This window comes from Cinclus cinclus, chromosome 28, assembly GCF_963662255.1.
Source record: "Cinclus cinclus chromosome 28, bCinCin1.1, whole genome shotgun sequence".
Classification (NCBI taxonomy): Eukaryota; Metazoa; Chordata; class Aves; order Passeriformes; family Cinclidae; genus Cinclus; species Cinclus cinclus.
Genome location: NC_085073.1, coordinates 6,474,170 through 6,496,950, shown reverse-complemented (window position 1 = coordinate 6,496,950; position 22,781 = coordinate 6,474,170). Strand labels below are relative to the sequence as shown.

The 22,781-nt window shown below is 51.1% G+C and overlaps 2 protein-coding genes across 3 annotated transcripts in view; both read right to left on the bottom strand.

The window, feature by feature from the left end:
* Window positions 1-6,811: 6,811 nt before the first annotated feature.
* Window positions 6,812-8,650, bottom strand: NDUFA13 (NADH:ubiquinone oxidoreductase subunit A13). Its single transcript, XM_062510027.1, has 5 exons — window positions 8,551-8,650; window positions 8,373-8,451; window positions 7,651-7,722; window positions 7,320-7,389; window positions 6,812-7,081 (listed from the first exon to the last, which is right to left on the bottom strand). Exons 1-5 carry the CDS (start codon window positions 8,642-8,644, stop codon window positions 6,962-6,964), a joined length of 435 nt encoding a protein of 144 aa, XP_062366011.1. The 5' UTR covers window positions 8,645-8,650; the 3' UTR covers window positions 6,812-6,961.
* A 6,671-nt stretch (window positions 8,651-15,321) lies between these two features.
* Window positions 15,322-22,781, bottom strand: part of GATAD2A (GATA zinc finger domain containing 2A) — a 31,436-nt gene continuing 23,976 nt past the window's right edge. Inside the window, exons 7-13 of one of the 2 annotated variants that reach the window (XM_062510433.1) lie at window positions 21,841-21,972; window positions 20,308-20,475; window positions 19,325-19,604; window positions 18,800-18,846; window positions 18,224-18,505; window positions 16,463-16,646; window positions 15,322-15,535 (exon numbers count right to left, since the gene is read on the bottom strand). In XM_062510433.1, the coding sequence (XP_062366417.1) occupies window positions 15,405-15,535; window positions 16,463-16,646; window positions 18,224-18,505; window positions 18,800-18,846; window positions 19,325-19,604; window positions 20,308-20,475; window positions 21,841-21,972 (1,224 nt within the window). In that variant the 3' untranslated portion in view covers window positions 15,322-15,404. Of the gene's footprint in view, window positions 15,536-16,462; window positions 16,647-18,130; window positions 18,511-18,799; window positions 18,847-19,315; window positions 19,605-20,307; window positions 20,476-21,840; window positions 21,973-22,781 lie in introns of both variants that reach the window. The other variant, XM_062510432.1, reaches the window with a different exon arrangement.

The window sequence follows — 22,781 nt, the reverse complement described above, 5'->3', positions numbered from 1 at the left end:
AAAAAGAAAAGAAAAAGAAAAAGGAAAAGAAAAAGAAAAAGGAAAAGGAAAAGAAAAAGAAAAAGAAAAAGGAAAAGAAAAAGGAAATGAAAAAAAGAAAAAGAAAAAGAAAAAGAAAAAAAGAAGTAAAATAAAAATAGGAATAAAAATAAAAATAGGAATAAAAATAAAAATAGGAATAAAAATAGGAATAAAAATAAAAATAAAAATAAAAATAAAAATAAAAATAAAAATAAAAATAAAAATAAAAATAAAAATAAAAATAAAAATAAAAATAAAATAAAAATAAAAATGAAGTGGAGCGGCAGCGGGGGCGGGGCCGCGGACCGAGCTGCGATTTTTGGGGTCAAATTCCTCCGTTCCCAGCGCCGGGAGATTCCAAAAATAACAGAGCCGGTGGCTGCAGGCGGCAGGTCTGGATTTCATGGAATGCCCGGGATCGCAGCAGCGCCGGCGTGGGGCGGGAGGAGAGGGAAAAATGGGATTTGGGATCTGGGGAGGGAAAATCGGGAGGGGAAAGGGAATAAAAACCGATTTGGGGGGGGTGGGGGGGGAGATTTTGGGGGATTTTGGGGTTCGGAAGAGGGAAAAACGGGAGGGGAGAGAGGGAGGAAATCGGATTTTAGGGGGGTTTGGGGAGGGAAAATAGGGAAGGGAAAAGGAATAAAATCGGATTTTAGGGGGTTCTGGGGAGATTTTGGGGGATTTGGGGGAATCTGGAGGGGATCAGGGGAGGGATAAAGGGAAGGGAGATTAATGAGGATTTTGGGGTTCGGGGAGGGAAAAAGGGATGGGAAATGGGAATAAACAGGGATTTTGAGGGAGAAAAAAAATGGGTAGGAAAAGAGGGATAAAAGGGGGGAATTTGGGGTTTGGGGAGAGAAAAAAAATGGGAAGGGAAATGGGAATAAAAGGGGGAATTTTGGGGTTTGGGGAGAGGAAAAGAGGAAGGGAAATGGGAATAAAAGGGGGGATTTTGGGGTTTGGGAGGGGGGAAAAGGGAAGGGAAATGAGAATTAACAGGGGTTTTTGAGGGAGAAAAAAGGGGAAGGGAAATGGGAATGAACCGGGGGATTTTGGGGTTTGGGGAGGGGAAGGGGAGGGGAGCCGGGGTCACCTCGGCGGGCAGGTAGGACAGGAAGGGGATGTCCATCCTCTCGCACTGCGTGGTGAAATCGCGGAACAGCGGGTCCGGGGAGCGCTTGGGGTAGAAAATGGTGGGCTCGTAATCCTGGGGGAGGGGAAATGGAAAGATTAAAATAGAAATGGAAATGGAAATAATGGAATTAATGGAAATAATGGAAATAATGGAAATAATAGTGGAAATAATGGAAATAATGGAAATAATGGAAATGGAAATGGGAATGGAAATGGAAATAATGGAAATGGAAATGGAAATGGAAATGGGAAATGGAAATGGAAATGGAAATGGAAATGGAAATAATGGAAATGGAAATAATGGAAATAATGGAAATAATGGAAATAACGGAAATGGAAATGGGGGAATGGAAATAATGAAATGGAAATGGAAATGGAAATGGAAATGGAAATAATGGAAAGAAAGAAAAGAAAAAGAAAAAGAAAAAGAAAAAGAAAAAGAAAAAGAAAAAGAAAAAGAAAAAGAAAAAGAAAAAGAAAAAGAAAAAGAAAAAGAAGATAAAAGTAAAAATAAAATGAAAATGAAGATAAAGATAAAAATAAAAATAAATAATAAAATGAAAATAAGAAGATGAGAGCTGGGAGCCGGGAGCACTCGGGATGAAGGGGAGGACGAGGAGGAGGAGGAGGGGGGGGGGGACAGGCGAGGTACCCACGAAGGTGCGCAGGTGACGGGCACACACCAGCCCGATGGCTCCGTTCTGCGCCGGCCCGCAGGCCACGAGCAGCGCGCGCTGCCGGCGGGAGAGAGAGCGCAACGGGAACACCTGCGGGGACACGGCGGGGACACCGTCACACCGGGACGGGATGGATGGCATTGATGGCATTGATGGCATTGATGGCATTGATGGGATGGATGGGATTGATGGGATTGATGGGATTGATGGGATTGATGGGATGGATGGGATTGATGGGATTGATGGCATTGATGGCATTGATGGCATTGATGGCATTGATGGCATTGATGGCATTGATGGCATTGATGGCATTGATGGGATGGATGGGATTGATGGGATGGCATTGATGGCATTGATGGGATGGCATTGATGGGATGGATGGGATTGATGGGATTGATGGCATTGATGGCATTGATGGCATTGATGGGATGGCATTGATGGGATTGATGGGATTGATGGGATTGATGGGATGGATGGGATGGATGGGATTGATGGCATTGATGGGATTGATGGGATTGATGGGATTGATGGCATTGATGGCATTGATGGCATTGATGGCATTGATGGGATGGATGGGATGGATGGGATGGCATTGATGGGATGGATGGGATTGATGGGATGGATGGGATTGATGGGATTGATGGGATGGATGGGATTGATGGGATTGATGGGATTGATGGGATGGATGGGATGGATGGGATGGATGGGATGGGATTGATGGGATGGGATTGATGGGATGGGATGGGATTGATGGGATGGGATTGATGGGATGGATGGGATGGATGGGATGGATGGGATGGGATGGGATGGGATGGGATGGGATGGGATGGGATGGGATGGGATGGGATGGGATGGGATGGGATGGGATTATCGGGATTATTGGGATTGGAATGGGCTGGCATCCACAGCAGGATTAGGACTCAGAGTGGGATGGAACAGGGGCCATGTTGGGGTGAGGATGGATCCAGGGGTGGGATGAAGATGATGCCAGAGGGGGGATGAGGATGGTGCCCATTGTGGAATTCCAGTCTGGGATTGGGGACATGTCCCGGGCCAGGGCCGTGCCCGCGGCCCCCACATCCCGCGGGGAGGCGGCCGCGCATTCCCGGATCCCGCTCAGGGAGAGAGGGAGGGAAAGAATGAGGGAATGAGGGAATGAGGGAATGAGGGAATGAGGGAATGGGGGAATGGGGGAAATGGGGGAAGGAGGGAATGAGGGAATGAGGGAAGGAGGGAGGGAGGGAGGGAGGGAGGGAAGGAGGGAGGGAGGGAAGGAGGGAGGGAAGGAGGGAATGAGGGAGGGAGGGAATAAGGGAGGCTCTGTTTATCCACTGACGGATTTTTTCCTGTTCACGGATTCTGGCTCCGGGATCCGTCCCCAGCGCCCGGAGCAGGGCACGGCCCCGGGCCCGGCCCAGCGCTGGCCACGCCGCCAGAACCTCCTGGCAGCGGGGACAGCATCGCGGGGACACCGCGGGGACACCGCGGGGACACCGCGGGGACGTGGAGCTGGGCTGTCCCCGAGGAAGAGGAGGATGCTGAGCCCCAGGTGGGGTCAGGGATGCTGCAACAGCTCCAGCACCAAAATATTTCTGTTCCTCGGGCAGCGCTCGGGGCAGGGAAGGGCCGATGGAAAAGCTGAGGCGGGCACGGAGCTCTCGGGCCCGAGGCACAAAGCTGCCCTTGATGCTTCCTCCCCTCCTCCTCCTCCTCCCCCTCCCCCTTCTCCTCCTCCTCCTCCTCCTCCTCCTCCTCCTCCTCCTCACATCCCGCACGAGCACAGGGCGATCCCAGCAGCAGCGACATCGCCAGGGCGCGGGGACACCTGAGCACCTCTGGAGACCCCCCATGGCCCCCTCCCCTCCCCGAGCCCCCAGGAAGGGCGGAGCATCCCCCTCCCCACGGGGACCCCATCCCGGTCAGGTGTCCCCTGCCCCTGTGAGATGTCCCCACCCCTGTCCCCTGTCCCCACCCCCTCTGGGATGTCCCCAGCCCCCCTGTGATGTCCCCATCCCCACCTTGGTGACAGCCACGGCACAGGCGTGTCCCCAGATCTCGATCAGCTGCTGCCGCCCGAAGCGATAATCCTCCAGCAGCTCCTTCTGCATGGCCTCCGCCTCGGCCTGGCTGCCCCGGGGACAGCGCGGGTGACACAGCTGTCCCCAGACCCCCGGGGACAGCAGAGGTGACACAGCTGTCCCCAAACCCCCTCGGAGCACTCGGGACCCTGCTCCACCCCCGGGACGGGACTTGGGGACACCGGGAGACCGCTGGGGACCAGGATGGGCACGGTGGTGGGGACTGGCACAGGTGGCATGAAGGGGACACAGAGGGGACACATGGATGGCACCGTGAGTCCGGGCTGGGGCTGCAGCAGCTCTCGGCCCCATTTCCCATTCCCCATTCCCATTCCCATTCCCATTCCCATTCCCATTCCCATTCCCATTCCCCATTCCCATTCCCATTCCCCATTTCCCATTCCCATTCCCATTCCCATTCCCATTCCCATTCCCATTCCCATTCCCCATTCCCATTCCCGTTCCCATTCCCCATTCCCATTCCCCATTCCCATTCCCCATTCCCGTTACATAAAAGCGAACAAAGCCGCGCCTGTTCCTCCCCGAGCCCGGAGCTGGCAGAGCCCGGCGCGACAGGGGTCGCTCACATCGGCTGGCTGCACCTGCCGGGGAGGATCGGCCTGGGCTGGCTCCGGAGCCCGAGCCCCGAGGGACGGGATCCCGGCGGGACCGGGGGGACCCAGAGGAGCTGGGGGGGTGCAGACCCCTCGGTACCCCGGTTTGGGGAACGCTCAGTGCCGGCCCCGGGAGCGGGCCCGGGTTGGGGTCCCGGGTTAGGGTCCCAGGCTGCAGGGTGGTCCCACCCCATCCAGGCTGTCCCCACGGACCAGCCATGTCCTGGCAGAGCCCAAAAATCTTTTGGGTCATTCCAGCAGTCCCCCGGCAAGTTTCTGGTTTTCCTATTCCCACCTCACATCCCTTGGCTGTCCTGGTAAACCAGAAAACTCCCATCCCATCCCATCCCATCCCATCCCATCCCATCCCATCCCATCCCATCCCATCCCATCCCATCCCAAATCCAATCCCAAATCCATGCCATCCCTGTCCCCAATCTTTTGGTGCCCTCTAGTGAGTCCCAGCCCCGTCCCAGCCCCACACGGGAGTTCCTGGGGACAAAATCGGGGATGAAAAGGGGTGGGAAGGGACCGAGCGGGGCCCGGAGCCCCTCCCGTGGCGAGCGGGGGTGGCCGGGGGTGGCCGGGCCCAGCTGTGTTTCCCTCGCCCAACAAAAGGCGCAGTTCCGCACGTCCGTTCCCGGAGAAGATTGTCCCTAATCGCTGCTGGCAGGGACACTCCTGGCCCCGGCCCCGCGCTGGCTCCGCGGCGCTGGCAGCGGCCCCGGGCCGGGGACACGGCCGGGGGCTCCCCGGGAGCTGCGGCCCCACCCCCGGGACGGATCCCAGTCCCTCATCCCAGTTCTGGATCCCAGTTCTGGATCCCAGTTCTATATCCCAGTCCCTCATCCCAGTTCTGGATCCCAGTTCTCTCTCCCAGTTCCATATCCCGACACTTTATCCCAGCCCCGTGTCCCCGTTCTGCATCCCCGATCCACGTCCGAACTCCACATCCCAGTTCTACATCCCAGCCCTTCATTCCAGTCCCACATTCCAGACTCTCACCCCAGTCCTGTATCCCAGTCCCATTCCCCGCTCCCGTTCCGCCGCTCCCCCCCCGGCACAGCCCGGGAGCTTCCCCACCCCGTCCCCTCCTCGTGTCCCCATCCCGCTGTCCCCGCTGTCGCCTCTGTCCCCTCTGTCCCCTCTGTCCCCTCTGTCGCCTCTGTCCCCTCTGTCCCCTCTGTCCCCACCCCGCTGTCCCCGCTGTCCCCGCGCTCCTCTCCCGCCTCCCGGAGCATCCCCGCCGTATCCATGGAGACCCCCGATGCGGTTGCTCCGGTAACGGCGGCTCCCCGGGTACCGACCCCCCCCCCCCACCGCCCCTTGGGGACCGGGACCCTGCCCGGGGGTCCCCCGAACAGCGCGGGGGGGGGGGGGGAGGGGGCTGGAACCGAACCGGGCCAGCTCCCGGGACAGCGGGGAGGTCCCGTTCCATCCCCGCGGGGTCCCGGGGCAGCCCCGGCTGAGCGGAACGGCCCGGAGCTCACGGCCGGTTCTACCGGGGGGCTCCTCGGGGGGATCCCCGGGCTCACCTGAGGTACCGGGGCGGCTCCCGGGAGGGGCAGGACGCGGAGCTCATGGCGGGGAGCGGGACGGGAGCGGCGGCGGAACGGAGCCCGGGGCGGGAGCGGGGGAGGAACCGAACCCTCGGCAGGACCGGACCCGGCGGGAGCTGAGCGGAGCCACCGGTGGAACCGGGTCCCTTGGGAATACCGGGGTCCCTCCGGTGGAACCGGATCCCTTGGGAATACCGGGGTCCCTCCGGCCGGACCGGGACCGGCGCTCGGCGGTGCCGCCCGGGGGGAGGCGGCTCCGGTTCCCCCGCCCCGCTCCTGGTCCGGCCCCGCTCCCGGGAATTGCCGCCCGTGATTCCCACCCCCGGGAATTCCAAACCGTGCTGGAATTTTGGTGTTAAACTCCCCCAGATCGGTGCTTTCCCAGCGGGATCCGCACCCCCGGGACTGGGGAACGCGCGGGGAGTGGGACAAGGACACGGCCCCTCCCTCCATCCCAGATTCCCAGCCCGCATTCCCAGGAAAATTCGCCGAGAGCTGCCGAATTCCAGAGAGAGAGAGGGGGGGGGGGGGGGGGGGAGTCCAGAAAATCCGAAAGTGGGATCCCAGTCCCAAAGGGGTTCCCCAGTTGCCAAAGTGGGATCCCCAATTTCCCATCAGGGAGATCCCAATTCCCATCAGGGGTACCCAATCTCAAAGGAGGATCCCAATTCCCAAAGGGGTGGTTCCCAATCCCAAAAAGACTTATCCATTTATTAATTATTTATTATTTATTTATTTATGATTAACTAACAGCAATTGCAACAAGCTCGGGATGGAGGGGGTTGGAAAGCGCCAGGAAAAGAGAGAAAAGTTTTGGGGGGAAGCTGGGAAGGGGAGGAGAGGCGGGATTTGGGGATTTTGGGAATTCTGGGGGTTCAGACATAGTTCTGCAGCCCGAACTTCTCCCGGTCCAGCTCGGCCCGGGGCCGCAGGAAATAGAGCTCGTCCGGGGTGGGGGGCACCCAGCGATCCGTGTGGAAACAGGATTCTCCCACCTGGAAAACAGGGAACTGCATCGGGAGGAGCTGGGAACTGTGCCGGGAATTGTGTCGGGAATTGCACCAGGAATTGTGTCAGGAATGGCGGGAGGAGCCGCCCCAGGGCGGGTGAGAGGAAGGGGCTGCGCTGCCCCCACATTCCAGAGGGATTCTGCCAGCCCGGAGTGATCCCAAATCCCATGGGATCACAGAGGGGCAGCGCCCCCCTCCATAATTCCCCCTGGGAATCCCAAACCTTCCAGCCGGGAACGTCCCGCATGATCTTGGCCTCCTCATCCAGGTTCTCCCGCAGCATCCGGAGAGTTCTGTGGGACAGAGGGCATGGAGAGGGGATCCCAACCCCGAGGGGATCCCAATCCCAAAGGGGATCCCAACCCCGAGGGGATCCCAGGGGCATTCCCAGTTGTGATCCCAACCCCGAGGGGATCCCAGGGGCATTCCCAGTTGTGATCCCAACCCCGAGGGGATCCCAGGGGCATTCCCAGTTGTGATCCCAATCCCGAGGGGATCCCAGGGGCATTCCCAGTTGTGATCCCAATCCCGAGGGGATCCCGCTGTTCCCGTACCTGCGGTCGGACTCCGCCTGCAGCAGCGGCATCAGCGCGATCCGAGCCTCCAGCTCCTCGATCAGCAACCGCCTGCAGCGGGAACGGGCACGGGAATGGGCACTGGGAGCACTGGGAATGGGCACTGGGAGCACTGGGAATGGGCACTGGGAGCACTGGGAATGGGCACTGGGAGGAACTGGGGACACCGGGCAGGGCACTGGGGGCATGGGAAGTGCCCGGAGCCATAAACATGGGGAGCCCCGGGATAACCGGGATAACCGGGATAACCGGATAACCGGGATACCAGGATAGCCGGGATAACCGGGATACCAGGATAGCCGGGATAACCGGGATAGCCGGGATAACCGGGATAGCAGGATAACCGGGATAACCGGATAACCGGGATAGCAGGATAGCCGGGATAGCAGGATAACCGGATAACCGGGATAACCGGATAACCGGGATAGCAGGATAACCGGGATAACCGGATAACCGGGATACCAGGATAGCCGGGATAACCGGATAACCGGGATAGCAGGATAGCCGGGATAACCAGATAACCGGGATAACCGGATAACCGGGATAGCAGGATAACCGGGATAACCAGATAACCGGGATAACCGGATAGCCGGGATAGCAGGATAACCGGGATAACCAGATAACCGGGATAACCGGATAACCGGGATAGCAGGATAACCGGGATAACCGGGGACAGGGCAGAGGAAGGCTCGGAGCGTCACCTGCGCTCGCGGTTCCACTTGACCAGGGTGTAGTAGCCCAGCAGGAGGCTCCCGACGCCGAGCGCGAACAGGCTGTACCCTGAGGGCAGCGAGGGCAGCGGGGGGGGCGCTCAGCGCGGCGCCCGCCGAGAGCCCGCACGGCCCCGCTCCCTCCCCCCGCGGCCCCCGCCGGGCTCACCTGAGAGGCCGCGGCGCGGGAGGTGCCGTTTGTAGTCGATGGGGCCGTACCCGCCCGGCGGGGCCATGTCCTGCTTCACCTTCGGCGCCGCCATTGCGGCGCGGCTCGATGACGTCACGGCGCCGCGTCGCGTCGGTCCCGCGCGCGGGAAACTCACGCGGCGCAGTCGCGTGAGAGGTGGGAACGCCGCTTAAAGGGGCAACGCGCGTTTAAAAGGGCAATGACACGAGTGGGGTTGTTTTTTTTTTTTTGGGGGGGGGGCATTGGGGTCACCTGAGCCCCCCCAGGTGTCCCCAGCTCACCTGAGGGGCTCAGAGCCCCCCGGAACCCCCCAAGGGCTCAGAGACCCCCCATGGCTGACAGGGATATTGGGGCGCTGAAGAGTGGGGGGGACCCCAGCGTGACCCCCCCCACTCCCATCCCAATCCTTGGCTCTGCTGCTTCCCAATACCAGGAATTCTCAGGAATTCCCAGGAATCCCGGCAGCTCCAGGTGTATTTCCCTGTGCCTGATCCCTCCTCAATCCCGAGGATCCTGCCAGGAGAGCAGGGAAAGGATCCCCAGGATCCCCCGGGAGCCTCTGGATCCTTCTGCCATCTCCAGGTGAACATTCCCAATGATCCCATGATCCCATCCCATTCCATTCCCTGGCAATGTTTTCCAGCCCTGGATCGAGGTCGCCGTGTCCCAGCTCTAATCCCGTCCCAATCCATCGGCTCCGTCAGGATTTAGGGATTTGGTGGATGTGGGGATTTCTGGTGCCAAATCTGAGTTATCCCCAGTCCTTGGGGATTTCAGGAATTCCCAGAGGGATGGATCAACAGCTCGGAGTCAGGAATTGATGATCCCATCAATTCCTTGAGATCTTCCTCCCATCCAATAGGATCAATGGATTCCTCGGGATCATCCTCACACCCAGCAGGATCCATCAGTTCCTTGGGATCTTCCACCCAATGGGATCCACCTCTTCCTTGGGATTGTCTTCCCAACCCAACTGGATCCCTTAATTCCTTGGCATCATCCTCCCACCCAACAGGATCCATTAATTCTTTGGGATCATCTTCACACCCAATGGGATCCATCACTTTTCTGGGATCATCCTCTTATCCAATGGGATCCATCAATTCCTTGGGATCATCTTCATACTCAATGGGTTCCATTATTTTTCGGGATCATTTTCCCATCCAACGGGATCCATAAATTCCTTGGGATCATCTTCCCACCCACGAGGATTCTCTGATTCATTGGGATCGTCTTCCCTCAGACCGGATCCATTCCCAAGATTCCCCGGCAATCCCACAGGATCCACCCATGGAAAACCGGGCTGAAATATCCCGAATATCCCAAATTTTCCGGTCCCTCCAAGCTGGACTTTATCCCGAACGGGATCCGTTCCCTGATTCCCTTTTTTCCCAATCCCACAGCTCTGATGACCGGGAATTCAGGACAATTCCACGGGAATTTGGGATAATTCCATGGGAATTCCCACACGGCCGTGGCTCTTCCCAGGCTGCCGAAGATGTTCCAAGAACTTGGATTTTATCCGGAATTTGGGGGGGGGGGGGAGGGGGGGAAACCCTTGGAATGTTCTTGGTCTGTTCTTCTTCCAGAGGGAAATGATCCAACGGCTCCATGAGTTTTCCTGGAATGTTAAAGGGACCTGGAGCAGGAATTCCAGGTGGGAATGAAGAAAAATCTGGATTTATGGATTTGCGCCTCTGAAGATTCTCCAACCGTGAAATTCCACAGAAATTCCGTATTTTTGCCGCCTTCTTTTCCTCTTCTTTTCCCGTTTTGTTTGTTTGTTTTTATGGGAATAAACCACGGCAGAGGAGGGAGGAGATCCAGCTTTGCCTGGGTGATCCATGAGATGCATCCTGATCCCCAAAATCCTGGGAATTTGAGGCAGATCCAGGAATTTCTCTGTTTATTGTCATTCCAATTCCAAGCCCCCAATTAATTATTAATGAATTATCTATTCTGGATCCTTCTGCTGGCAGGATTAGTGAGAATTAATTACATTTTGGGATTTATTCCGGAGTATTTTGAGTCACAGCAAATCCAAGGAAAAAAAAAATCCCAGCCTGCTCTCCCTCATTCCCAAAGGAAAGGGAAAAATGAGCCAAATGTGGATTTTTTTTTTCCCCCCCAAAATCTCCTGAAATTTCCTCCATTTCACCTCCTCCTGCAGCCTGAATTCCCAGTTTTCCATCTGAGATTGAACTTTGGGAATTCCATTCCAATTCTTCCCCAAAAAAAACCCCAAAAAACCCAAAATAAAACAAAACCAAAAAAAAGGATAATTAGCTTAATTAGCTGGGAGAATCCAGAGGAATAATTCCCAAAATGAGGATAAAAATAGACATGGAATAAAACCCAATCCCAAATCCACTGGAATTTTGGATTTCCTATATTTTCTTCAGGAACGGCAGGTGCAGGAATCTCTGGAATATAAAAAAAAAAAAAATTTGGGGAATCACTTTTTATCCAAGATGGGAATACTGAGGAAGAATATCCTTGGACAGAAAAAAAAAAAAAAATTCCAACCCTTTTTTTTTTGTTGTTTTTTTGATTCTTTTTCCATGACAAAAATCAAAATCCTGAAATCCAAAACCAAAAAAAAAAAAAACCCCAGAAAAACCACACGGCTCCTGAATTCCACTGCGGAAATTTTCCCATGAAAATTCCGGGATTTTTTTTTTTTTTTTAATTTTTATTTCACAAGTTGCTAAAATCTAAAGTACAACGGTGCTTCCTCGTTATCCGCGGTGTCCTAAAAATTCCCAAAATCCCCCAGTGGCTCCGAGTGGGAATTTTATGGCTTTAGGGACCCCCTGGATCCAGGAGCTGGAGCCCCCCGGAACAGCTCATGCAGCAAAGCTCGGGAAGAGCAGGAAAACGGGATCTGGGAATCCCGAGGGATTTGTGGGAGTCGAAGGGTTGGGGTTTCCATGGATCCCAAAGATCTCAGGGATTTGGGAATTCTGAAAGGGATCCAAGAGATCTCATGGATTTGGGAATTCTGAAAGGGATTCAGGAATTCCAAAAGGGATCTGAGAGATCTCAGGGATCTGGGAATTCCCAAAGGGATTTGGGAATTTCAAAAGGGATCCAAGAGATCTCAAGGATTTGGGAATTCCAAAAGGGATCCAAGGGATCTCAAGGATTTGGGAATTTTGAAAGGGATTCAGGAATTCCAAAAGGGATCCGAGAGATCTCAGGGATTTGGGAATTCCAAAAGTGATTCAGGAGATCTCAAGGATTTTGGAATTACAAAAGGGATCCGAAAGATCTCATGGATGTGGGAATTCTGAAAGGGATCCAAGGGATCGCAGGGATTTGGGAATTTCAAAAAGGATTCAGGAATTTCAAAAGGGATCCAAGATGTCTCAGGAAACTGGGAATTCCAAAAGGGATCCAAGAGATCTCAGGGATCTGGGAATTCCAAAAGGGATCCCAGAAATTTCAGGGATTTGGGAATTCCAAAAGGGATCCGAGAGATCTCAAGGATTTGGGAATCCCAGAGATCTCAGGAACCCCAAGGGTGATCCAACAGATCTCAGGGATTCCAAAATTGCAAAGGGAATCCGACAGGGATTCTGGAATTCCAGAGGTGATCCAGGAATCCCAAATTTCAAAGGGGATCTCAGGGATTTGGGAATCCCAAAATGGATCCAGGAGATCTCAGCGATTCCAGAATCCCAAAGGGAATCCAGCAGCAGGAATAAAACCAGGATTTGTTCCCAAGTTCCCCCCTCCTCCACCATTCCCAAACATTTCCCTTCCAGGGCAGAATTCCACAATGGGAATTTTCCATTTAATCGGGATTTCCCCCTGAACCCCTCCCCCCCCCCCCCCCCCCCCCCCGGTTTTTCCCATTTTTTGCATTTTCTTTTCTTTTTTTTTTTTTTCCTGGAAAAAGGAGACCAGGAAGAGGTTTGGAAAATCTGTATTGAAGAGTTGGAACAACTTTGAACCTGAACCATCCCAATCCCAAAAAAAAACCTAAAATAAAATAAAATAAAATGAAATGAAATAAAATAAACCCCAAGGGAACATGGAATTATCTGAAGGAAAAACCATTCTGGCATTCCAACATGGAATCTTTTCCCACATCGATCCCAAATTTCAAAAACAAATCCTCCAAATTCCCAGCAACATTCCAAGTAAAATCTGGGAAAAAAACCACGTCAGAACCAGGCTGGATCCCAGGAGTCGCATTCCAGGTGGGAATTGGGATTTTTCCAGCCTCATTCCATGCTGGATTCTGATTTTCAGCCCTATTCCATAAATATTTTGGATTTTCAGCCTCATTCCAGGCGGGAATTCTGAGTTTCAGCCTCATTCCATAAAATATTTTGGGTTTTTCCAGGTTGGATTTTGGGTTTTCCAAGCTCGTTCCATGCTGGATTTTCCCTTCCCTTCCGAACAAATATCACCTAAATGTTTTTTTTGGGGATTTATCCTGAATTATCCTTTTAAAAGAATCAGGATGGAACATTTGGAAGGGGACACAGAGAACTCGTTCGGATTTTTAATTCCAAATCCTTCAATTCCAACATTCCCGATTAATTTAACGATCCAGAGTGGGATGCAATTCCAATTTTCAAGGGAATTCTGCTGGGATCCAAACAGTTTTGACATCATTTTTATCCCATTGAATCCTTCTGCTTCCCTTCCATTCCCTGCTTTTTTTTTTTTTTTCAGGAATCATCCAAACACCAGAAATAAAATAAAATAAAAAAAAAAACAAAAAAAACAAAAAAAAAAAACAAACAAAAAAAAAACAAACAAAAAAAAAAAAAACAAAAAAACAAGATTGGATTTTATTTGGAGGAATTTCGGTGGATTTTTTTGGGAATAAATGAACTTTTTCCAAACGTAGGCATTCATGGGGGAAAAAAAAACAAAAAACAAAACAAGAGAGGAAAATCCTCCTGAATCAAGCCCAAAAAATTCCATGTGGGAAAGGAACGGCAACTTTTCCATAAAATCTGATGGAATTCTACATCATCCTTGCGTCGGCATCTCCCGATCCAAGCTCAGAATGAAAAGAAAAGTCCAAATTCCAAAATTCCAACCCAATTCCCACACATCTGAGCTCTTCACTTCCCTATGGAAAACACCCCAAAATCCACGTCCGGGTGAGAATTCCGGGTTTTTTTTTTTTCATCCAACAAATCCCAGTTTGGAAAATGAGTTTTGTTTTTGTGTTTTTTGTTTATTTTTTTTTTCCCCTAAACTAAATCCCTAAATATTGAAATGCTGGGAAAAGTGGGAAAAGGGAGGGGTTTTGTCACTCGGATCTCAGGGGGACGATCCCAAAGGAATTCTTGGCTTCAGCAATTCCTAAGAAAATAAATCCAGCTTTTCCTGACTTTTTTTTCCCCTTTCTTCTCCTTTTTTCTTTTTTTTCTTTAATATATAGATCTCTAAATTATATATATTTATAATTTCCCCAAGAAAATTCCCCAAATTTCCCAAAGAATTCTTCTAAGGCTTGGAATTCTGCCCCTTGGATTTGTCTGGAATTTGGGAAGAAGCCCAAGGAAAAAGAGGATGAGGAACCAAAATGAAACCAAACCTCTGGAATTCCTCCCCTTCCAAAAAAAAAAAAAAAACCAAACAAAAAAACCAAAAGATGGAAAAGTCCATCCCAAATGGATACAGGGATGCTTGGAAGAACTCGAATCACGGAGGGAAGGATTGGGAATGGCCGGAATTCCCGATGGGAATCGCTCCCAACCCTCCCTGTCTGCATCAGCTCCTGGAATTCCTACAAATTCTGGAATAATATCCCTCAAAACAACAACAGAAAAGGAAAATAAAACAAAAAAAAACCAACCAATCTAACCAACCCTCCCAAAAGGGAAAACCAAAAAATTCCCAAAAAGTTTCGCTTTGGAGTCTCTGGGAACGTCGGGAAGGCCCAAAATTCGCGGGATGAGAAAGAACCAAAGGTGTTTGTTATTTTTTTTTTTTTTTTTTTTTGTCTCTCAAGGTTTGGGAACTACCAATAGTTCCGAAGTCTATTCCAACCAGAATCCAAGAAAAAAAAAAAAAAAGTGGGAATTTTCCTGCAGCAGTTCCCACTTCCCAGCCAAGTTTTAGTCAGCAGCCGATCCCTAAGGAAAAAAAAAAATAAATCCAAAACCAACCAAACCATACTCAACCAGAATCAGGAATTTGCACTTCTTCTTCTTCTTCTTCATGGAATCGTTGGAATTTTGGGAATATCGGGACGTGCCACCTGATTTCCCACTGGAAGAGGAGCAGGGAAAAGGAGCAGCCATGAACTCGGCTCACTAAATGCAGGATGGGGCTGGAATTCCTCTGTCCACACCCCAAAATTCTGGAATTCCGGAGCGTTCCCGGTAAAAAGTTCGGCGGCGAAGGCAGAGAGAGGAGTCGCTGAGTCTTTATTTTTTTTTTTTTTTTTTTGTGCTGGTGCCAAAAAAAAAAAAAAAAATTCCAAAACTAAATACGGATAAAAAGCCAACCAAAAAAAAAAAAAAAAAAAAAATTAAGGAATTCTTTCCCTCCCCCCCCTTTTATTTTTTTTCTTTTTTTTTTTTTTTTTTTTCTTTTTTTTTTTTTCCCTGCCAGCTTCCATGAAAAATCTGGGAGCCAACGGAGCCGGGATTCGGCCACCCCAACGCGGTCACTTCTCCCGGCAGGGACGGATGAGGAGCGATGATTTCGTATCCTAGAAAAGCCTCGGGGTGTTTCATCCAGCTGGGATTTAAAGCAGATTCCACGGAATTGTGGTAGAAAAAAAAAAAAAAAAAAAAAATATATATATATATATATATATATATAGGATGGCAGAGCCTGGCAAAGTTCTCCCTCGGGAATTATTTCCACGTGGCCGACTGTGGGATGGAGCGGGGCGGGATCATATCCAGGAGATACTCGCGCTGCCGGTCCACGGCCGAGGCCGATTTGTGCACGGCCAGAGCGGGGCTGACGAAGGGCAGGGCCCCACCTGCAGGGAAAAAGGGAATTCTGGAATTAGGGAGTCCTGGAATGGCTCGGGAACGAGGGCAAGTAATGAAGAAATCCGTGGAAAAGCAGGATTTAAACGTGGATTGTCCCAGCGGGATCTGGCACCAAACTCGTCCCGGTAACGCAAAGGTTTAGGATCAAAATTCAGGATTTGAGATCTCTGGAATGATGGAACGGCTCTGGAAGGAGAGGAAGTAATGACAAAATCCATGGAAAAGTGGGATTTTAACGTGGGCTATCCCAGTGGGATCTGGCGCATTGAAGTTCCAAACTCATCCCGATTTTGGATCAAAATTCAGGATTTGAGATCTCTGGAATGATGGAAATAATGAAAAAATCCATGGAAAAGGAGGATTTTAACATGGGTTATCCCAGTGGGATCTATTGCCTTCAGGTTCCAAACTCATTTGTGGTTTCAGATCACAAATCAGGATTTGAGACCTCTGGAATTTTGGAATATCTGGGGAATGGGAGGAAATAAAGAAAAAAAATCCATGGAAAAAGAGGATTTAAACATGGATTTTCCCAGTGGGATCTGGTGCCAAACTCATCCCAAAAACACCAAGGTTTTGGATCAAAAATCAGGATTTAATCTCCCTGTAATGAAATTATGAATTTCACATTAAGCATAAATCTATCAGGGAGCCGTAAAAACCCTCTGAAAATTTTTATTCCTCTTCTCATCATTCCTTTATTTATCAACAAAATTCCCTTCCTACCCTTTTAAAATCTCCACCCAGCAAGAAATAATAAATAATTTCATCGTCACGCAAAATAATTAATCCACAAAAAAAAAAAAAAAAAAAAAAAAAAACCAAAGAAACCTCCTCAAATTAGCACCTAAAAAAACCAGGAAAATCAGATTTTTTTTTTTTTTTTTTTTTTTTTAATTTTTGGGATGCCATACCTGTGTTGATGGGATTTTTCTTCCAGGTTCCTGCACTGCTCTTGCTGCTCGATCTCTCCGAGTGTTTTCCGGGCCGGCTGCCGAGGGAGGCGCTGGCCGAGGAGCTCTGGATTTTGGGAGAGGGGCTGAAGGAGTGCAGGACCCCTCGGGAAGCGCTGGCACCTCGGGACATCTGGCTGGAACTCTAGGAAAAAAAAAAGAGGGACCAATAAAAGGCAAAAAAAAAAAAAAAAAAAATTCTGGGATAAAAAAGTTCTAAGCGTCGATACGGATTTTTTTGGGTTTTATTTTATTGCGAGGTTGTGGGATGAGGAATTGTAAAAGCAGGAGGGGGGAAAAAAAAAGGGATTTGATTTGAGTTTGTTGGATTTCAGAAATCTGGGATTTTTAAGTTTTTTGCCTCTGGAGGATGTTGGTTTTGATCTGAGGCCTCGGAGAAGGGTTCCAAAATTTGAGTGATGGAGTTAAAGTCACGAGTTTGTAGTTAAAATAAAAGTGTGTGGAGGGTTTTAAAATTGGGGTTTTTAGAACAGGTGTGAAAGAAGAATGAAAATTTTGGGTGTTGTTTCTTTCTGTGGTCCCCAAGTAGTAATTTCTGGTTGGATAATTAGTGCTGCACTGAGAGTCACAGAAGTTTAATTAAATAATGCAAGTGTTAATTCTCTGTTAAACTGTTTAACTCATTAAAAACCTTGTAACCAGCTAAATTCACCTCCATTTTGCTCACTTGTAGCTAAAAGCATTGCAGAATTCTGTGTACTTTAGATAACATTTAATAAAATAAAAAAATATTTAATAAAAATAATTTAAAACCGAACCCAAACACGAAAAAATTAATCTCCTTTGTGCTTTTAATCCTAACTCTGAGTGAAAACAAAAATAAATTAAAATAAGACACTAATTAATTGCCACCCTTTAGAGGGTCAATCTGATGTTTTGGTGTTGGAGCAGCTCTTCCCATTTGGATTGAGTCTTGGAATGGATCAGAGGGCTGGGAAAGTTGGGAATGTTCACCTGGAGAAGCTCCAAGGAGAGCTCAGAGTTCCTAAAAGGGGCTCCAGGAGAGCTGGAGAGGGATTTGGGATAAGGGATGGAGGGACAGGACACAGGGAATGGATTTAAACTGGGAAGAGGGAGACTGGGTGGGACAGACTCTGGGAAGGAATTCCTGATTGGGAAGGAATGGGATGGAATTCCCAGAGGAGCTGTGGCTGCTCCATCCATGGAAGTGTCCAAGGAAGGGTTGGACAGGGCTTGGAGCAACCTGGAAGGTGGGAACGGAGGATCTTTGGGACTGGAGGATCTTTGGGAACGGAGGATCTTTGGGACTGGAGGATCTTTGGGAACGGAGGATCTTTGGGACTGGAGGATCTTTGGGAATGGAGGATCTTTGGGAACGGAGGATCTTTGGGACTGGAGGATCTTTGGGAATGGAGGATCTTTGGGAACGGAGGATCTTTGGGACTGGAGGATCTTTGGGAACGGAGGATCTTTGGGAATGGAGGATCTTTGGGACTGGAGGATCTTTGGGACTGGATAATTTTTGGGACAGGATGATCTTTGGGACCAGATGATCTTAACGACTGTCTGATTTTTGACACCAGCTAATCTTTAAAAAAACCTACAACACCTCCAACCCATTCCCACCTTAAACCCAACCAGAAGGACCAGCACCCCAAATCCACAACTCCAACTCTGAGAGAACCCCAAGCATTTTTCCCACTTGCGGACATCCCCAGGTGTGCTGGGGTGGGCCCTCACCTGCTTGAGGTGGTGCTGGCCCACGGGCTCGGCCTTGGGCTGCCCGGGAGGGGCCGTTTGCTGCAGGATCCTCTGCTCGATCTCCTGCTCCTGCTGCAGGGCCTTGACGAAGGCGGCCTTGAGCCGGTTCGTGTGCTCGGCCTTCAGGGCCTTCTTCTGGTTGGAGGCCATGCAGGTCTCGCACATGATGGTGCCGTTCTTCTCCTCCCGCCAGCGGCACGTGAAGTCCGTGTGGCACTGGGCACACAGGTAGGGCTCCCGGCAGGACGCGGCCACCGCCACCTTCCCTGAGGGACAGACATGGCGGGTGAGCCCCAGTGTCACCTTCCCTGAGGGACAGACATGGCGGGTGAGCCCCTGTGTCACCTTCCCTGAGGGACAGACATGGCGGGTGAGCCCCTGTGTCACCTTCCCTGAGGGACAGACATGGCGGGTGAGCCCCTGTGCCACCTTCCCTGAGGGACAGACATGGCGGGTGAGCCCCTGTGTCACCTTCCCTGAGGGACAGACATGGCGGGTGAGCCCCAGTGTCACCTTCCCTGAGGGACAGACATGGCGGGTGAGCCCCAGTGTCACCTTCCCTGAGGGACAGACATGGCGGGTGAGCCCCTGTGTCACCTTCCCTGAGGGACAGACATGGCGGGTGAGCCCCAGTGTCACCTTCCCTGAGGGACAGACATGGCGGGTGAGCCCCAGTGTCACCTTCCCTGAGGGACAGACATGGCGGGTGAGCTATGCCAGGCTTCAATGATTCCTTTCAAGTTTAAACCCTTCACTCCTGCCAGTTTGAACTGATTTAGTCCAGGTTTAAACCCCGCATTCCTGCCAGTTTTAACTGATTTAGTCCAGGTTTAAACCCCGCATTCCTGCCAGTTTGAACTGATTCAGGCCAGGTTTAAACCCCGCATTCCTGACAGTTTGAACCGATTTAGTCCAGGTTTAAACCCCGCATTCCTGACAGTTTGAACCGATTTAGTCCAGGTTTAAACCCCGCATTCCTGCCAGTTTTAACCGCTTTAGGCCAGGTTTAAACCCTGCATTTCATCCATTCTCAACACCCCCTGCCAGCTTTAAGCCTGGCTTTGCCCTCGCCGTGCCCACCTTGGCTCTCCAGCAGGTTCTGCACCACCTCCTCCAGCCCCACCAGGTAGATGAACTCGTTGTTGGCGGCGCTGGGCAGGAAATTCATCTCTGGGGCGGGAGGTTTGGGAGGGGGAATCTCCAGCAGCGTCTTCTCCAGCTGCTTCCGCAGAGCCAGCTTGGCTGCGGCCTGCCGGCTGCCCGGAGCGTCCCCGGGGCCACCCAGGGACGTGGCACCCGCCGGGGCACTGCCAGCCTGGCCCGAGGGCACCGCCGAGCCCTTCAGGGACGTGGGGGACGCCTGGGGGGAGAGAGAGATGGGATCACTGGGAATGAGGGAATGGGATCATTGGGATCACTGGGATCATTGGGATCATTGGGAATGAGGGAATGGGATTATTGGGAATGAGGGAATGGGATCACTGGGATCATTGGGAATTAGGGAATGGGATCATTGGGATCACTGGGATCATTGGGAATGAGGGAATGGGATCATTGGGAATGAGGGAATGGGATTATTGGGAATGAGGGAATGGGATCACTGGGATCATTGGGATCATTGGGAATGAGGGAATGGGATCATTGGGATCACTGGGATCATTGGGGATGAGGGAATGGGATCATTGGGATCATTGGGATCATTGGGAATCAGGGAATGGGATTATTGGGAATGAGGGAATGGGATCACTGGGAATGAGGGAATGGGATTATTGGGAATGAGGGAATGGGATCACTGGGATCATTGGGATCATTGGGAATTGGGGAATGGGATCATTGGGAATGAGGGAATGGGATCATTGGGATCACTGGGAATCAGGGAATGGAATCATTGGGAATGAGGGAATGGGATCACTGGGACACCCCAGTGCCACCCAGGGATGTGGCACCCACTGGGGCACTGCCAGCTCAGGAATTCCCAGGAATTCTCACCTGGGGGATGCTGACACTGTACACTCCCACCCCTCGCAGCTCAGGAATTCCCAGGAATCCCCAGGAACTCTCACCTGGGGGATGTTGACCAGCAGGCTGGCGTTGGGCACGTTGGCCACGCGGATCAGGCCCTGCTGGATGATCCTCTGGCCCTGGATCTGCACCGAGGGCACGGAGGCGCGCGGGGCCAGCAGCAGCGGGGGCGGGCCCGTGCTCGAGTGCTGCCGGATCGTGTGGATTTGCTGGGAAAACACGGGAAAACGGGCTCAGGAATCCAGGGAAAAGTGGGAATCCACCAGGTACAGAGGAAATAGAACCCCTGGAACAACGCCTGGAATGTTCTTCCTTTCCTTTTCCTTTTCCTTTTCCTTTTCCTTTTCCTTTTCCTTTCCTTTCCCCCTTTTCCCTTTCCCTTTCCTTTCCTTTCCCCCTTTTCCCTTTCCCTTTTTTCCCTCCTTTCCTTCTCCCCTTTCCCCTTCCCCTTTCCTTTCCCTTTCCCTTTCCCCCTTTCCCTTCCCCTTTCCCTTCCGTTTTCCCTTTCCCTTTTCGTTTTCCCCTTCCCCCTTTCCTTTTCCTCCTTTCCTTTCCTTTCCTTTCCTTTCCTTTCCTTTCCTTTCCTTTCCTTTCCTTTCCTTTCCTTTCCTTTCCTTTCCTTTCCTTTCCTTTCCTTTCCTTTCCTTTCCTTTCCTTTCCTTTCCTTTCCTTTCCTTTCCTTTCCTTTCCTTTCCTTTCCTTTCCCTTCCTGCCCTTGCCCTTGCCCTTCCCAAACCATGGGACACCCAGAAGCTGCCACGTCCCAGCCCCAGATTCCCAAGTTTCTGAATGGATTTGTTTGGAATCCATGGAAAAGTGGGAATCCACAAGGCACAAATAGAAAAAAACTCCTGGGATGTTCTTCCCTTTCATTCCAAAACCATGGGACACTCAGAGGCCGCCATATTCCAGCCCCTAATTCCCAAGTTTCTGAGTGCTGCTGGATCTTGTGGATTTGCTGGGAATCCATGGAAAAGTGGGAATCCACCAGGCAGAAAGGAAAAAAACCTCCTGGAATGTTCTTCCCTTCCCTTCCCTTTCCCTCCATCTTTCCCTTTCCCTCCAAAACCACAGGGTTAAGAGATGCTCTGAGCATTCCAGCCCCAAATTCCCAAGTTTCTGAGTGGATTTGTTGGGAAAAAAAGGATAAAGGGGTTTGGGAATCCATGGAAAAGCGGGAATCCACCAGGCAGAAATGAAAAAAATATCCTGGAATATTCGTCCCTCTCATTCCAAAAAACTGGGACACCCAGAGGCCGCCACATTCCAGCCCCGAATTCCCAAGTTTGGGAGTGGATTTTTTTTGGAAAACACGGAAAAAGGGGTTTGAGAATCCACGAGAAACTGGGAATCCAAAGTCCAAGAAACTCCAGAAGGACGCAAATTAACCCCCAAAATCCCAGAAAACCTCTTTGTTTTTTTGTTTGTTTTTTTTTTTTTTTTTTTTTTTTTTTGGGAAGCACACCAACCCTCCCCCTGGAAAACCGCGGGATATTTGACCCAAGCAAGGGGAGAAATCCCAGATTTTGGGACTTTTTTTTTTTTTTTCTGGAATGGGGATGGGAAAAGCTCACCTGGGCCCCTCGGACCAGGGGGGGCATCACGATTTGGGGGTTCTGTTGGGATCCCAGCTTGGCCGTGGCTGCCTGGCCCCCCCGGAGCAGCGGGGGAGGGATCCCAGAGCCCGGAATGCGGCTGGAAGAGGGCTGGAAAATGGGAAAAGGAGTCAGCAGGGGGTGGGAATGGGGCTGGGGGGGGAAATGTGGGGGGGAAATGGGGAAAAATGGGGAAAAAATGGGGTGAAAATAGGGAAAAAATGGGGAAAAGGGTGAAAAAAAATGGGGGAAAAGGTGAAAAAATGGGGAAAAATGGGGAGAAAATGGGGAAAAATGGGGAAAAATGGGGGAAAAAAGGGGGAAAAATGGGGGAAAAACGGGGGAAAAATGGGGGAAAAAACGGGGGAAAAATGGGGGAAAAAACGGGGGAAAAATGGGGGGAAATAGGGAAAAATGGGGGGAAAATGGGGAAAAAGGTGAAAAAATGGGAAAAAAAATGGGGGAAAAATGGGGAAAAATGGGGAAAAATGGGGGGAAATGGGAAAAAAAATGGGGGAAAAAGGGGAAAAATGGGGAAAAAAGGGGAAAAATGGGGGAAATGGGAAATGGGGAGAAATGTGAAAAATGGGAGAAAAAAAGTGTTTGGAATTGTGGGAATGGGGAATGGAAATGCTGGGATTTGTGGAGGGAGAGGAAAAGCAGGGAGAAAAAAAATAAAAGGAGGAGGGAATAAAAACTTTGGGAAAAATCCTGGAGAAAGGAAAAGCATCAGGAAAAATCATGGAGAAGGAATCACAGAAAGGAAAAGATCTGGGGAAAATCCTGGAAAAGCAGGGAAAGAAAAGGGAAGAAAAACTTTGGAAAAATCCTGGGAATGAGGAGTTTGGAAAAGCTGCTGCCCGAGGATTCCCAGGATTCCAATCCTGAAATTCCCTCCTGGTGCCAGGCTGGGATATTCC

Bases quoted from the DNA above. Each gene is read 5' to 3' on its own strand.
- NDUFA13 (XM_062510027.1), bottom strand. From the start codon at position 8,644: ATGGCGGCGCCGAAGGTGAAGCAGGACATGGCCCCGCCGGGCGGGTAC. The intron at 8,452-8,550 runs GTGAGCCCGGCG...CGCTGCCCTCAG, and splicing joins CCCGCGCCGCGGCCTCTCAG to GGTACAGCCTGTTCGCGCTC. The intron at 7,082-7,319 runs GTTTGGGATTCC...CCTGTTTTCCAG, and splicing joins GGGACGTTCCCGGCTGGAAG to GTGGGAGAATCCTGTTTCCA.